Source organism: Grammomys surdaster, unplaced genomic scaffold (genome assembly GCF_004785775.1).
Source record: "Grammomys surdaster isolate TR1022 unplaced genomic scaffold, NIH_TR_1.0 62, whole genome shotgun sequence".
Lineage (NCBI taxonomy): Eukaryota > Metazoa > Chordata > Mammalia > Rodentia > Muridae > Grammomys > Grammomys surdaster.
In genome coordinates this window covers 16,556,208-16,571,390 of record NW_021604564.1, presented here as the reverse complement: position 1 = coordinate 16,571,390, position 15,183 = coordinate 16,556,208, and the positions used below count along the sequence as shown (strand labels likewise).

At 40.5% G+C, this 15,183-nt stretch overlaps 1 protein-coding gene across 1 annotated transcript in view; it reads right to left on the bottom strand.

Annotated features, from left to right (window-relative positions):
- Positions 1-3,869: 3,869 nt before the first annotated feature.
- Positions 3,870-15,183, bottom strand: part of Kcnmb2 (potassium calcium-activated channel subfamily M regulatory beta subunit 2) — a 31,634-nt gene continuing 20,320 nt past the window's right edge. Inside the window, exon 4 of the mRNA XM_028765025.1 lies at positions 3,870-4,154. Coding sequence (XP_028620858.1) covers positions 3,870-4,154 — 285 coding nt within the window. The remainder of the gene's footprint in view (positions 4,155-15,183) is intronic.

Below are 15,183 nucleotides of genomic sequence, written 5' to 3'. Positions count from 1 at the left end.
GGAAGTGAGCAGGGTAACTAGACTTGTGTTTAAAGTTATTGTCTGAACCCACTTCAGTCAATTGCTCATCTCACTTTTCTCTCTGTTAATGTCAACATCACAATTACAGGCAACATGTTTCACCCACAGGAATGCAGCAAGCTGTTTATAGCACAACATTGTAGAAATACTGTTTGTTTTATAAATGTCACATGTAAGTATTCTTTGGTCATTTGCAGGAATGGGAGAAGGATATCATGCTGAAACTCTAGCTGTCACCAGCCTGCCTAAGACCTATTTATGATGCCCACACATTAGCATCAGCAGGGTACTTTGGTGGTAGCTTTCCACAGAACCATATCTTTTTATTATAGCTATTTGCAAGCAGTCATTGATACATTTATCATTTCCAGGTTTTAATACAATCGCAACTCAGGCAATCTGAAATCAATAAAGTTTTAGATGAGATGTGCCAATTGGATAATGAAAGTGATTTGGACACACAGACATCTGTAACCTTTGAGAAAATCATTCTTGTTGAATAATGTAGGGACTGTGGTCTGCTGTTGCCAATGTAAATAAGGCTCTGGGTCCTAAAGACAGAAACGGTTTATTGAGAATATCACAAGGAGGCTGCTCTTTGTTTAAACCCATATGTGTGTGTGTGCATATATATATATATATATGCACACACATACACATACACATACACATACACATACACATACACATACACATACACATACACATACACATACACATACACATACACATACACACACATATATATATGTTCTATTTGAGCATCGGATTGTCTCCTGAAGGTCAGGGTTAGTTTTCCTTTCACACACATAACATAGAATTCTAGTCTTATCATGTTTTTATTTATTATTTAGGGTATGTATGAATGTGTGTGTGTGTGTCTGTGTGTGTGTGTGTGCTACAATGCTCATGTGTATAGCTCAGAGAAAAACTTGTGAAGTAGATTTCTTTCCTTCTAGCATGTGGGTCCCAGGTATTGAACTCAGGTCACCAGGCTTGCTGGCAAGTGGCTTTACCTGCTGAGCCAACTCACTGGCCTTTAAAATGCTAATGTCACAAAAGACCCCTGTATCTATCTGGTGGTCTGACACCTAAATTTATCACCAGGAGGATACTTGCCTTTCTGAGCCACCTCCACACTATCTCTTGATCTAAGTCTTCTTCCCATTTGTGTCTCTCTCTTTGGCATTTCTGTGATAGCTTCTAACTCTCAGAATTCCTCAGGGTTAATTTAAAAGATGTCGAATCGATGATGATGGCTTCCATAATGGAAAAACTGCATGATGAGCCTTTTCTTTGCTTTCCATGATCACTATAATTTGGAGGGAAGTGATTTAACATCTGTAGGCTGAGGTAATGATGGTCCTCCAATAGCGACTTGTGAATAGCAAATTAGTTAATGTGTGCAAGGCATTTAACATGTTATTAGTTTGGCATTTTTCGATGTGATGACAAACATTTGTGTTCACATCTAAGTTTAAAGGTGTTGCTACTGCTTTGACATGCAAGAGGGATCTAGTTAGGATCCTTTGGTGTTGTTATTTTGAGTTTTTCTACATTCTTATATAACTCATCAGTTGGGATGTTGTGATGGTTTGTATATGCTTGGCCCAGGGAGTGGCAGTATTTGAGAAGTGTGACCTTGTTGGAGTAGGTGTGTCACTGTGGGCATGGGCTTTAAGACCCTCATCATAGCTGCCTGGAAGCCAGTATTCTATTTGTATTCCAAACAAGATATAGAATCCTCAGCTCCTCCTGCACCATGCCTGCCTGGATGCTGCCATGCTTCTACCTTGATGATAATGGACTGAACCTCTGAACCTGTAAGCCAGCCCCAATTAAATGTTGTCTTTGTAAGAGTTGCCTTGGTCCTGATGTGCCTTCACAGCAGTAAAACCCTAACTAGTAGAGATGTTCTTCTCTTTTTTTTCTAGGATTGAGGATTGAACCTAGGGCATCAGGAATTTGGGGGCAAGTCCTCACATATAGATGGTCCCAGGCCTCAGCTTGGAACTTTCAATGAAAAAGTCTTAAAGAAGTTAAAAATAAAATATGTCATAATGTCATCATGAATGCTTCATCCTTGGGTCAGTTGATGGAAAGCCCAGGGAACATTTAACATTGCAAATTCCAGCCCTATAGTCCCAAAGGATTCTCTCCTATCTCGACAAGTACATTTTAAAGATGGACTAAAAGTAAATAATTTTCTGTGGTGTTTTCCAAATGTTTACAACATAACATGTATTGTTTAAGTGCCAGAAAAAAGGATTTTCTTTACAGTCTTTTAAAAATATTTTCAAATATAAATTAGAATTGTTTGGATAGCCACGGGTTTATCTGAATGCAAGAAGTATTCAAATCTTGTGATTAAATGGGTTTAAAAAATTTAATTACACATTTGAAGTCCTGATTACACCCTAAGGATTTATTTGCTTATGAAAAGTCAGACTATGAATTACAATATTCTGCTTCCTCAGATAAGTTTCACCATTCATTCCACAAATGATTTGTAAAATTTTGCAATTACCTAAAAAACATCGATACTATGTTACAAAAGGGTACTTAAATATAGATGAGAAAGATAGATGTTTGTCTTCTCCCTTAGATATTGATATTAAATAAAGGACAGAATGTCTTTATTTAAAACCAACCCCCTTATCCCCCCACCAAATAGAATGAGTAAACATCAATGTGAAGAAAGGCTTCCCTTAAACCTATTATTCATTTCAAACATGTGTTAGGAAAAGGTCTATTCTGCATATAAAATATAACAACCGAAAGGGAACAGTGAGTAGAAAAATAAAATATGTAGAGGAGACAAAGATTCTGCACACATAGATTTAAAACCCCAACAGGCAACAGTTTTTTTTTTCAGAAGGAGAGACTGTACATTCATTTACTGAAACATAAATTCCCAAAGAGTAATATTCCAACATTATAGCTGGCCCTGACAGACCCACCCATTGCAACGAATTCACCAGTCTTTAGTATATTAATATTTGCTTCTAACAGTCCAGTGGAAATGGAATTAAGATTTCACATAAATATCTTTGTAACATAGATTTTCCAAAATTGCAATGCCACAGCTACCAACACCCAGTTGGTTCACTGGGAGTGGTCTCACCAGCTCTGTCTCCCACACAGTAGCAGGGTCGTAGATGGAAAAAGGACTCTGTTCAGAAGACATTATAGAGTTGATAATTACTTAAAAAAAATCTGAAGATGTGAATGAAAAGTAATGAAAGAAAAGTAGCTGGCTAAGTTTCCTCTCTTCCTTACAGTACTGTGGTAATTAATAATAATAATAATAATAATAATAATAATAAGTTTAACACCCTTTAGTCAGGAAACAACCCCTTCAAAAAAAAAAAAAAAGGGAAACAACCCCTTCACTTGCTACAGGGCTCAATATAGAATACGAAAAGAAAAATGTGCATTTTTGGCTGTAGCTTCAGTAAACAACAAATGAAGAAAAATCTTGTCTTCATGAACTCTGGAAACTCAGAACACAGACCTGGTCTTAGGGACAGTGCCTCCATCCCCCCACACCCCCACAACACTTAGCAATGAGTAGCTGAGCCCTATTCTGGTGGAAAGAGGACAGACTAGTTCCAGCATCAAAACAATATAATGAAACAACCCACCAATGAGGAACAGTTAATTCTCCTGAATTATAAGGACATCATGTTTGCATATAGGACAGCATTTGCGTTATTGCTCTACATAGAATAATATATTAAGGAACCCATAACAGACTGCACATTACAAACTTAAGGTTCTTTGGTGAAGAACGAAAGAAAACAGTATTTGAGCTTTAAAGAAAAATATCTTATCCATGATTTTTTCTTTTATCTGTTGATCCGTTGGATCCTCTCACAAAGCAGGGAGAGGTACTGAGTTAGTTTTACCATAGCAACAATTGCCACACCCCCAGCCATCATACATGTTGGCCAGAAGAGAGAATGGAACAGCACATTGGAGCTGTAGAGTTTGGTCAGGATGACGCTCTTCTGGTTTCCCTCTGGGTCAGAATAGCAGGGGAAGTGTTGGTGTCTCCTGAAGTTTTCCATGACGACGCTCACAAGGGACATGGACTCCTCAAAGTTGTTTCCACACTTAGGAATATAGGAGCACTGTGAAGAACAAGACAAACTGTTATTAGGAGGAGAGGTAAGAGGAAATCATTCAACCTAATATTATCTGTGAGACAAATATGGAGGTTAACTTTTATAGATTCAAACTAATGGGCCCCCAAACCTGAGAGATCACACACTGATTAAAGTAATGTTTTGAGGTTCCTGTCATTTCTTGGTAACTCACCTATAAGTGATTTAGCTGTCGATTAAAATCTAATTATGAATGTGTTAGTTTGGTATAACAATCTCACATCACATACGTAGAAAAAGTAAGTAATATATTTTGCTATGGCTAAGGATGGTGGGTCTTGATTGTTCCCTATCAGACACACTTGTCCAGGGGTCCAGAGCGCAATCCTTCTGAGTTTTGTCTGCCCATGTAACATAAACTACTACCATAACACACACTGATGGGTAATCTTAATTGTCAACTTGACTGGATTTTAAATCACCATGGAAGACGTCTTTGGTTGTGTGTATGATAAGAGTTTCCAGAAAGGAAATTCAGGAGGTAACCGACCACATGGAATGTAGGTAGCCGCTGAACATTGGCTGGAGTGTCAAACTGAACAAAAAAAGAATTTGAGCTAATTGCCACTATTCAACCCTCTGCCTCCTAACTGTGGACATGGTGCTTACTCCTTTCTGTCCACAATGGAAGGGATCTCCTCAAACTGTGAGCCAAAACAACTCTGTCTTTCCTTAGGTGACTTTTGTCACAACAATGGGGAAAGTAGTTAATACACACATTAGTATGAAAAGTAGCTCACAAATGCATTATTGTTTTGAATTCACGTTATTCAACTAATCTTGTTCAGTCTTGGGCATCTTGTTCCTGTCATTGAGAGAACGTCTGCAACTTTGGCAGATCTTAGTAAATTGAGAGAGGCCGAATAGAGGCCTGTGAGGAAATGGAGAGTCTCATTCAGCATGCCCAAGTGCCCTTTCCAATCAGCCAAAGGGCTGTAAACGAGGATCACATCAGATGATCAGATGATCAGATGTAAATGAGGATCACATCACAGGACACTTTTTGACCCAAGGACCCACTGCTGTTTTTGATCCACCCATCTCATCTCCATCTCTTGCTTTCTGTCCTCTCTCCCTCTCTTCCCCTTTTTTCTTTCCACACACTCATAAGGAGTGGCTTGTGGGTATTCTGAGTGCATCAATATGAAATTTGGAACAAGATCCTAGGTTCTGGGAGAAATTTACATCTGAAAAATCTCACAGGAAGAAAATACAAAATAAATGAAGTTTCAGCTAGTGGGATCTTTCTGGAATAATTTCCTTCTCACTTAGCAGCGCCAAGAAACTTTGTGGCTTTGTATCCATGGAGTTATTTGATGCTAAATAACAGACATCTCTCTGCTTAGTTAAGAACGAATGATAAGCATGTTGGCAATGATTGGCATGGGGGCCAAGGATAGTTATGAATGAAGCCCAACACAACATTATAAAATGACTCGAAACACCGTGTATATGCACATAAGTGTATATATACATTCATACACACACACACACACACACACACACACATACACACACACACACACTTGATTGCCTAGTTCTCAAGCATGAACTTTGTAGGTGACAACATCATGTCACAATGTCAAAAAGTTGGATACACATCTCATCATGCTTAACATAATGCTCTTGTAGCAGGGATTGGTTGACACCTTAAAATGTGACCTGCTATGAGTCACTTCCCATCCACTCATATATGTAAACCCAGTAGAGTGCTGACTTAGCCTGGCACTAGACTGGGAAGAGAGCCAAAAGCATCTTCATAGAAAGTGTGAACAGTGAGTCTGAGGCTTCACTGGATACATTTTTGGCCATCTGGATGACAACTTTCAGGCCCTCAAGGGACTCTTGTCCATCTTGTGCATACAGATCATATCTTTAATATTTTAAAGAAATGTTTCTTGAAGCAAGCAACAAAACAAAACAAGCAGAGATAAGCCATCTATAGCAGAATTCAGGCGGAGCCAGTCAGAATTATAAAGACACCGGATCTTGGGATGTTTTTGTGCTTATGGCAGCACTTTCATGTCTCCCGGAGCTAAGTTACTGAAATGATCCTAATAAAAATGGCATTCCATTAAAAATGGAGTTTTTCTTTATTTTCCTCTGCTGTGGTGAATCAATTCAACTTATACATTTTTTTTTTATATAAAGAAACATATGTCAGCCAAATGGCAATAATTCTGTCACTAGGTAAGATTCTTCCAAATAAAACAAGATATAAAGCACTCTGAGGGCATCTGGCAAGGTTGTAATACAGGAGCGCCTTATTAAAAGTTAAAGTTTATGGGGTCTGAGAGGTGTGTATGTGGGCTGGCTGTACTCCATACACATTGACATTTAGTTACTCTGTGACAGGGGCACACACTGGGCACACAGATACTAGTGGTGAGAACCTGGGGGTACTCTGAGCTTTCCTGACCTGGTTATCTGTCACTTTCTGTTTCTGCCTGTGAAAACTCCTTCATGTATCAGTTGTTCATTTTCTTTTATCGTTGACAGATCGCTTGTGATGATGAATGTATAAGGTCATATAACAAGTTCCTGACTTGAGTTCATGTGATATGATTACTATAAGCACATGGCCCTCAGCACCAATTTCATCTCTGTAATGAGGTTCAAAGAGACTTTCCAGCAGCCATCTTTCAGAATGAGATGATGAATATGCATAAGGCCTCCATACATTTTTATTAGCACATTTTCCTACTGGAATATCACATTTTCTCACAGGTTCTTCTAAAGTCTTGAGTCAAGTGCCACAGATAAAGTTGCAAAAGCTCTGAAGAGGTCAGAATAACCAGATATGGAGTTCTCATAGGGTCAGCTTGCCTTATTGTCCTGCTGCTCTTTGGAGACATGCATTGTACCGATTCTACCTTAGGATCCGGGCATTTGCTTCTGTTGCTCCAGCTTTAGTCATGTGTACTCTCTTGGTAGTGAGTGTACATTTGAAACAAAGAGTTAGTTACTATAGTATAACCAGTGTATGCTATAGAAGTGGGTATAACACGGAGTGATGATCATGGAATGATTTCATCATGTGTTTGGGGGATAATTTTATGTGACTGGTCTCTATAGAACACAGTTGAACAAAAAGTTGATATTGTCTGTCTTTCTAAGTCATTTTCCACTTTTTTTTTGAGACAGGGTTTCTCACTGAACCTGGAACTCACTGATTGGCTAGACCAGCTGGCTATCGAGTTCCAGGGGGTCTCCTGTCTTAACCTCCCCAGAACTGGCAATATAGATGTACTACTTTTACATTGGTCCTGGACAATCTGATTCTGGTCCTCTTGCTTGTATGGCAAGCACTTTCCTGACAGAGCTGTCTCCCTGCCTTGATAGTCTCTTATGTTTCACTATTAATATTTTTATTAATTTTTGAGATGTTTATGTATTATACTTTATCATATTCATGTATTATACTTTATCATATTGACTTCCATCCCCCAACTCCTCCAAGATTTGTCCCCTTTCCATACCCACCCAACTTTGAGTCTTCATCTTTTTAATTATTTCTTTTATTTATTTTTGAGATTATAATGTAAGTACAGCACCACCACCTCACTTTGTAACCTTCCCATATAATCCTCTTTACTTTCTTTCAAATTTAAGACCTTTTTTTCATTGATCATTGTTACATCCATACATGTATATACATGCACATTCCTAAATTCACCATTCTCAAACTGTGTAATATTAGATGTATGTGTTTTCAGGGATGGCCATTTATATTGGATAACCAGTTGGTGTGCTTTTACCTGAGAAGGACTACTCCTCCCACTCTCAGCCTTCCTTCGTTGCCTGTAGTTCTTTGTGTAAGGTTGAGGCCCCATGGTCTTTCCCTATCTACATTAGCACATTTATTGTTGTCCCTGGTCAGCTCATCTTTGGCAGTTGCATTGGAGATACTTTATGGGTGTAGATTTTGATATTCCTGGAATATACAATCTCACAGCAAACTCTCTGATCCTCTGACTCTTATAATCTCTCTGTTCCCTCTTTTAAAATGTTCCCTGATCCTTAGGAGCAGGAATTGTTTTGTAGATGTATTTGTTGGAACTGGGATCCACAACTCTGCATTTTGATTGGCTGTTTTTCTGTAATGATCTCTGTTGCAAAAGGAAGTTTCCATGATGAGGGGTGAGGACTACATTTATCTATGGATTCAAGGACAGGTATTTAGAGTGTAGTTATGGATTATGCTGGTTTAGTAAAGTGGTAGTTATAGGTTCTCCAGTACCCATAACTTCACTATCCCTGGGTAGTTGGCTAGGTTTCCAAAGCCAGGCATGGTTCACTTCCATTTATAGAACTTCTGATAATCTCCAAGGTATGTTTGCCTCTACTGTACTTTTAGGGTGACATGACATGCTGGTGTCACTTCCATTGTTGTGGTTCATAGCTGGGTAAGATGGTTGATTTAGTCTCTCCTTTGGAAGCTTACATGGTGCTTTCTGGTACCTTGAAAGCTTATCCTCAGGGAAGAAGCTTTCAAATGAGTTCTAGCTCAGGACCCTCTATATCTGAAGTGCATGGAGTCTTCAGTAATGTCCTCATTAAAAAAAAAAAAACTAAGTCCAATTAGTGCTGGCTATATACCTTTGGATGGTCAACCTACCAGATCAACACCGTTAGAGAAAACTAATTCTCCCTCTCTTGGACGCTGTCAATAATGATAGTTCTTCCTAGGAGAATAGGACCTTTGTGACCACTCCTGGCTCTATCCTGAGATTTTGTCTGGTTTGAGCTTGAGCAGATCTTATGCATGTTGTCACAGCTACTGTTAATTCATATGTGCAAATATCCATCCAGTTGTACACAAGGAACAATTTCCTTATAGTCATCTCCCAACTCTGGCTCTTATAATCATTTCACTTTCTCTTCCACAACAAAGATTCCTGAGCCTAGGCAGATTGGGGTGTAATAAAAATATGTCATTTAGCGGTGAACCCTGATAATGTCCTGATCTACGTGTACAATGGTAAATCACTAAGAGTTGGTTTAATAGTCTCTTCTTAACCCTGAGCTTTGTTAATAAACCTGACCTCTTTCTCTAGCCCCTTTGATTCCTGAAGAGCAGAAACTTCCTATTAGTAATGAAAATCACAGAGTTCATCTACAGCATGACCCTTCCTCTTCTAGCTACAGAAACTTGATTTTCAGCATCTCCTGGTTGTGTCTTTGCTTATGTGGCCAATGAAGATCCAGGAACCACACCTTCTCTCCAGTTCTTTGCAGCACAGCTGAATTTACCTTCCCTTCATCATCTGCCTTCCAGGATCGTCTACATCAACTGAGTTATTTTTATTCTCATGATAGACAGGAATTTTTTTCAACTACCTGTTGGGTTTTTTAGACATGCTTCACTAGGCACATGTGAAGTAGAGTGACGGGCTGTCATCCCAGAGATGGGCCCAGCAGCAGGGTAGGATCTGGCTGAGTAACCTTACTGTCAGCCTCTGTTTTCTTACAATGATGGGGAAGGCACCATCAGTTCTTTGAGACTTCTTCAAGAAAGAGTCTTATGTTTTATTTGCTCTTTTTAAGAAAGGAACTATCATCTTTCAAGAATAGGTTAGATGTCTAATGAAATCTAAATAGTTATTGAGTCTAATAAATATGGTGCTAATATGCCAGGCAGCAATACATAGGCATCAAAAATATAAACAATGTAGGATCGATGTCAGAAAGAGAATTCAAGAGGATGTACTGGTAAGATGGGAGAGGAGTGTGCCCAAGAGCCTTTCTGAAAGAATAATACTATCGCAGAGGCACATCCAATTTGTTTAAAAGCTCATCAGCCACTGGGGCACCTAATTTCATGTGTCCAGAGTTAAACACACAACATCACTCAGGTGAAACAAGAACAATTTTGGTTTTGAAGTAAGGAAGCCTTGTGTTATTCTGAACCTTTGTGTTCCACACATTTGTGAGGGACACAGGTCAAGTTAAGAGCATAAACTTGGACCTCATTTTCTTTTTTCTTTTAAGAATTCCCCTCATGACCAGCTTTAAAGTAGCAGGTCCTTCAACACGTAGTTTAGATGTGTTTGGTATGTACTGTTAGCAACCTTTGAATTTGGGAAACACGACTATTTGAAGTGCCCAGTAGAAGAAAAGAAGAACAATCCAGGCTTTGCTGGATATAACCATCGCCTCTGTTTTGGCATAAGATTGTTTCCAGGGAGGTACATGTTTGTGCTTCTTTCCTAGAGCATATATATTTAACCATTATTGCTCAGTGTGGAACAATGTATTCATTACTGTTCCTGTTGTTGTGTGATAAAGCACCCAACAAGAGCATCCCAAGGAAGGAAGACTTTATTGTGGCTCATCATCTGAGGGCATGGTCTGTCATGGCAGGGAAAATGGCAGCAGGAGCTTGAGGCAGCTTATCACATTGCACCCACAGCCAGGAAGCAGAGAGTGGTGAATGCTTGTGTTCAGCTTGGTTTTTGTCTTATTATTTACTCCAAGACATTAGCCCACGGGATAGTGCCACCCACAATAGGCAGGTCTTCTCATTTCAGTGTACATAATTTTTGAAACTTCCTTACATACATGTCCTGAGTCTAACTTAATCTAGGTAGCCTCTCACAGCCAGGTCCAGAGGCTTCACTCCAGGGTGACTCTAGGTCTTGTTGGCAATCAGCATCAACCATCACAAATTGAAAAGCAAGTTTAGAGATACTAGAGATGGACTGAGACAGAAGGGACCTAGAGCACTGGATTGGTCAATGCCCACAGCAGTCACACCATGGAGCCCCCCAGTGTGCCTGAGAGCCAGTCGGATAATGGGGAAGGAAGAGTTTCCATGTCCCCATTCTCCTTCTCGCCACTCAGAGGCATCAAGGATTGTGCAATCTTCTTATAGGCATAATCTTTCCTTCATCCTACACAGAGATGTGCTCAGCTATTCCAGAATTCAGTTTTGGTATGAACTGACTAAACTTTGTCAATGTGCAGCATTGTGCAAATGTGTGTGTGGAGACAAGATGTCGCCAGATGTCATTCCTTGGATGCCATCTACCTTATTTTTGATACCTGGTCTCTCACTGGCCTAGAATTTACAAAACAGGATGGCTGGCCAGTGAACTCCACTTTTGTCTTCCCAGTGCTGGGATCACAGATACACAGTACTATGTCCTTACTTCTTACATGGGTTCTGGCTATCAAAGTCAGGTCTTCAGGCTTGTACAGTGGGCAGTTGAGCGACTGAGACACAAGTCTTCTGAACTCTCCGTCTATACTTTCTCAAGGATATGTGTTGAGGGCTTTCAGCTTCAGGAGATAGCAAGACAAGAGTCTTGGATTTCAACTCAGACTTAGTTATTTGGTGAATGCATGACATTGGGGAAATTCATTTCCTGAACTTGCTTCATTGTTATAAAGGAAGAACGGTGTTGGTGGGCCACAAAGGGATTGCTGCTGCAGCTAAATGAGCCGGTATGTGTGAAGCATTAGTACTGTACTCACGTTGTGAGCTCTTAATAAAATGTGGCTATTATTATTTTATGAGCAGGAGTAAGCAAGGTAATTTTTAAAGTAACATTTTAGTACAGTAGTGGGCATGTTCTACACAGTGAGAACTTAGTTAGCACTAGTTTTCATTCAGTGCCTTGGCTCTGTTTTCTGTTTTCTGTGACCTCCCAGTGCTGTGCTGAACATGTCACAAGGACCTTACCGCATACAAATGTGAAGCCAAATAAAGCATGAGCAGCCGCCCTGCCGCTATCTGGAAACTTCTCATGAATGGATTGGGACGGATGTTGGTCACAAGGTGGGAAGAGGCTGGGGACACTACCAAACATCTGGCAGTAGAGGGCAGGTCTTTGCATTGATCACAGTGTCAAAAGTCTAGCTGTGTTAGCCTCTGAAATTAGGAGACCCATAATACTCTGAAAGGGTGTCAGAATGAGGAACAATGCTGAATTTGCTGTGGTGAATAATTGGTAGTTTATGAAACGACCCATTTGAAGCAACCATCTTTCCCGTGATGATTATGTATAAATATCATACATATGCTATCACAGCATGCGTCGAAATGGATATAGTCTTCTATTTCACTCCAAATGTTATCTTCAATCCACCTTTAAATGAGTATGTGTTGAGAATCACTGGCATTTAGCCAGAAGTTTAACTCCTGAAGGAGTTCAGAACTCAGATGTGAAAGAGTAACCATGGTGAATTAATATTCAGCTGCTGTTTATGTTTATAGTGTCATTCTGGTGGCCGAGGGAATCGGAGATCCCAAGCCATGGTGCATTAATACTCAACTACTGTTTGTCATTCCAGTGACAACCTACTGGCCAGGGGCTGAGGGATGCACGGTCTCCTAAGCTACTCACAGCTCCTAGAGGCCATCAGTCAACTAAGGGCTCCATGAGAGCAGGCCAGCTTATCCACTGTAGCAGCTCGAGCTAGGCTACTCTCAAGAGGCTGGGAAATGAGCTTAAAGACCAAAGGAAAAAATAAGAGGAACTGAAAATTTAAAATCAAATGTTTTGAATGTTCTCTTACAGAGATGCAGACAGCTCAGTTGGCCCCTCTTAGCTTCGGTTGTCTGCATTCTAACACCCTCAGCAGTAGCTGGAATCTCAACAGAAGCATGTCCATTTCTGGTAGTGGGGATGTCTGTTACTCTTGTGAGGTTGTGGGAAGTAATAGGAAAGGGAGGCTGACTTACATTTTCTCCTTTCCTGGGAGTATCTTCAATACTCCTCACGCTGAACAGAGATGGTCAGGTAGTCTTCTAAGGTGGAGATGACCATTTTCTCTGAATCTGTATTTCTGATTAAAAACAGAGGCTACCCATGCAGCGGGTAAAGAGCTGAGCTGGGAAAGCCCATCTTAGTGTTCACTGCTCTGTCCTGTGGACTGTCTGCTAGCTGTGGCAGGGGCTGAGGGCCTTGGGTTTATGTGGTATTTCTGAAAGCCCTGAAGCAGTATGGCCAAAAAATTACCATTGAAATCCTCTCTTCACTGTGGGCTGGGACTCTGGATGGAGGCTTCTGGGAGCAATGCTCAGATGTAGGTCAAGGTTTGACTGCCTCAGTTTATACAGTTACAAGGTAGTAGTCTTAAAAGACTGGTGTCCATAAGCACCTGACAGAAGCAAATGGAAACCCTGGAGAGAATGACACCAACTCAGGCTGAAATAGACTTTTATAAATAACTTAAAGCAGTTAGGGAGATCTCAGCGCATGTACTTAAGCGCATGTACTCCCTTTGCAGAAGACCTGAGCTGGTTCCCACCCCCCAAGTAAGATGGCTCACAACATCCTGTAACTCAAGCTGCAAGGGATTTGGCACCTCTTCTGGCTTCTGCTGATACTACCTACCTGTGAACATACCACATCCTACCCTTACGCACACACACACACACACATATATGTATAATTAAAAATAACATTGAAATCATGTTTTCCGGAAGGTAATAAACTGTTCAGATAAGGTTAGGCTGCATGAACACCAGAAGTATGACAGGAGCATAGGACTTCAGGTGTTAAAGTAACCGAAATAGGTTTTACAAGCAACCACATTATCTTTCGCTTAAGCTTTCCAAGGACAAGAATTAGAATATTATAAGAAATGAGAAACAATCAGGGATGTATTCTAGATGGGTATTCTCAGTGAATATTCTATAACTGAAAATACATTAAGAGGACCATGAAGGCCATCCATCTCCTGTCTGTGATGTGGTGTGGTCACTTGCATTCCTTGACACTAGGGGGCGCATTGAAGCTGTGACTGGGTGAGCTCTGGCTTCTGATGGGCTTCAGTTTGAATGCCAACTTTTTGGCAAACAAAGAGGAGTAGACTTTATCAATGAACTTGGGATATAGCTTTATCACGAACGCTAGAGATTAAGGGAAAGTGTGTCTACTGGCATAATACTCGTTTAGATAAAGTACATGCATCCTATCCTTTATATAATGATATTGGCAAAAACATGTGGGTAGGTCCTGGAAATGAATTTACTCCAAGTATAGCTATTAGGAGTTGGTATGACTAAAGGAAAAATTATAATTTTCAAAATGACACTTGCATTGACAACTGTTCTCAATATACTCAGCGTATATGGGCAATTCGTATGAAGTTTGTTGTGCTGTTACTCCATGCTCAAGAACTGAAAATATTAGACACACAGCACGTCATGCAATTATGCACCAGGGGCCAAAGCAACAAGTAAACAGATACGCTAAAGAAGAAAGCAAAGGAGTTTAGACTGAACTTTTGAAGCCACAGACCAATCAAATGGTGAAGTGTCAGTCTGTGTACGGGAGGATATTTGTTGAGATGCTGCACTGGCTGCACTAAGCTGAGAGGGTGGGGGTGGGGGGGCTGGTTAGAGCAGAGTGCAGAGGAGCTTCTGGTGTCAAAATCTTTAGGAGATCATTCTCTTTCCACACAGTGTTACAGGTCTTGTGACAGATGCTCTCAGTTGATGGAGTAATTCTCACACACTTTTATTCCTTCTGGATCTTATATACAGTTTTGGGGTGGATTGGGTCTGATAGCAGGTGCTTCCTATTGGCTTGGCCTGAGATGGCTCATCTACCTGAGGAGGGACTTGTGGGCACTGCCCCTACATGACTGATGGCCACAATTCTCTTTTTGTGGGACAGTGGCTATGTGACAGGGGCCTGGAGTTGGGAGTGGGAGAAGCTCCTACTCCTTCTGGGTCTCTGGGGCTTCAAGCCCTAGATTGATCTTACCAAGCTTCCTTTCATGGTCCACCGTCCCACAGTGAAGCAGTGTCTCCTCAGAGTATTGGCTTGCGTTTCTTCTTGCTTGCTATTTCCATGGCTTCTACCATCACTGATAGACTGGGATCTAGCGTATAATGCAGACTGTGACCAAGTGTTGAATTACCAAGTTTGATGGTATTCACATTGAGAAGTGCTGTGCCTACTTGTGGGTGATCCATTATTCTTTTCTCCCTCCTTCCTTCCTTCCTTCCTTCCTTCCTTCCTTCCTTCCTTCCTTCCTTCCT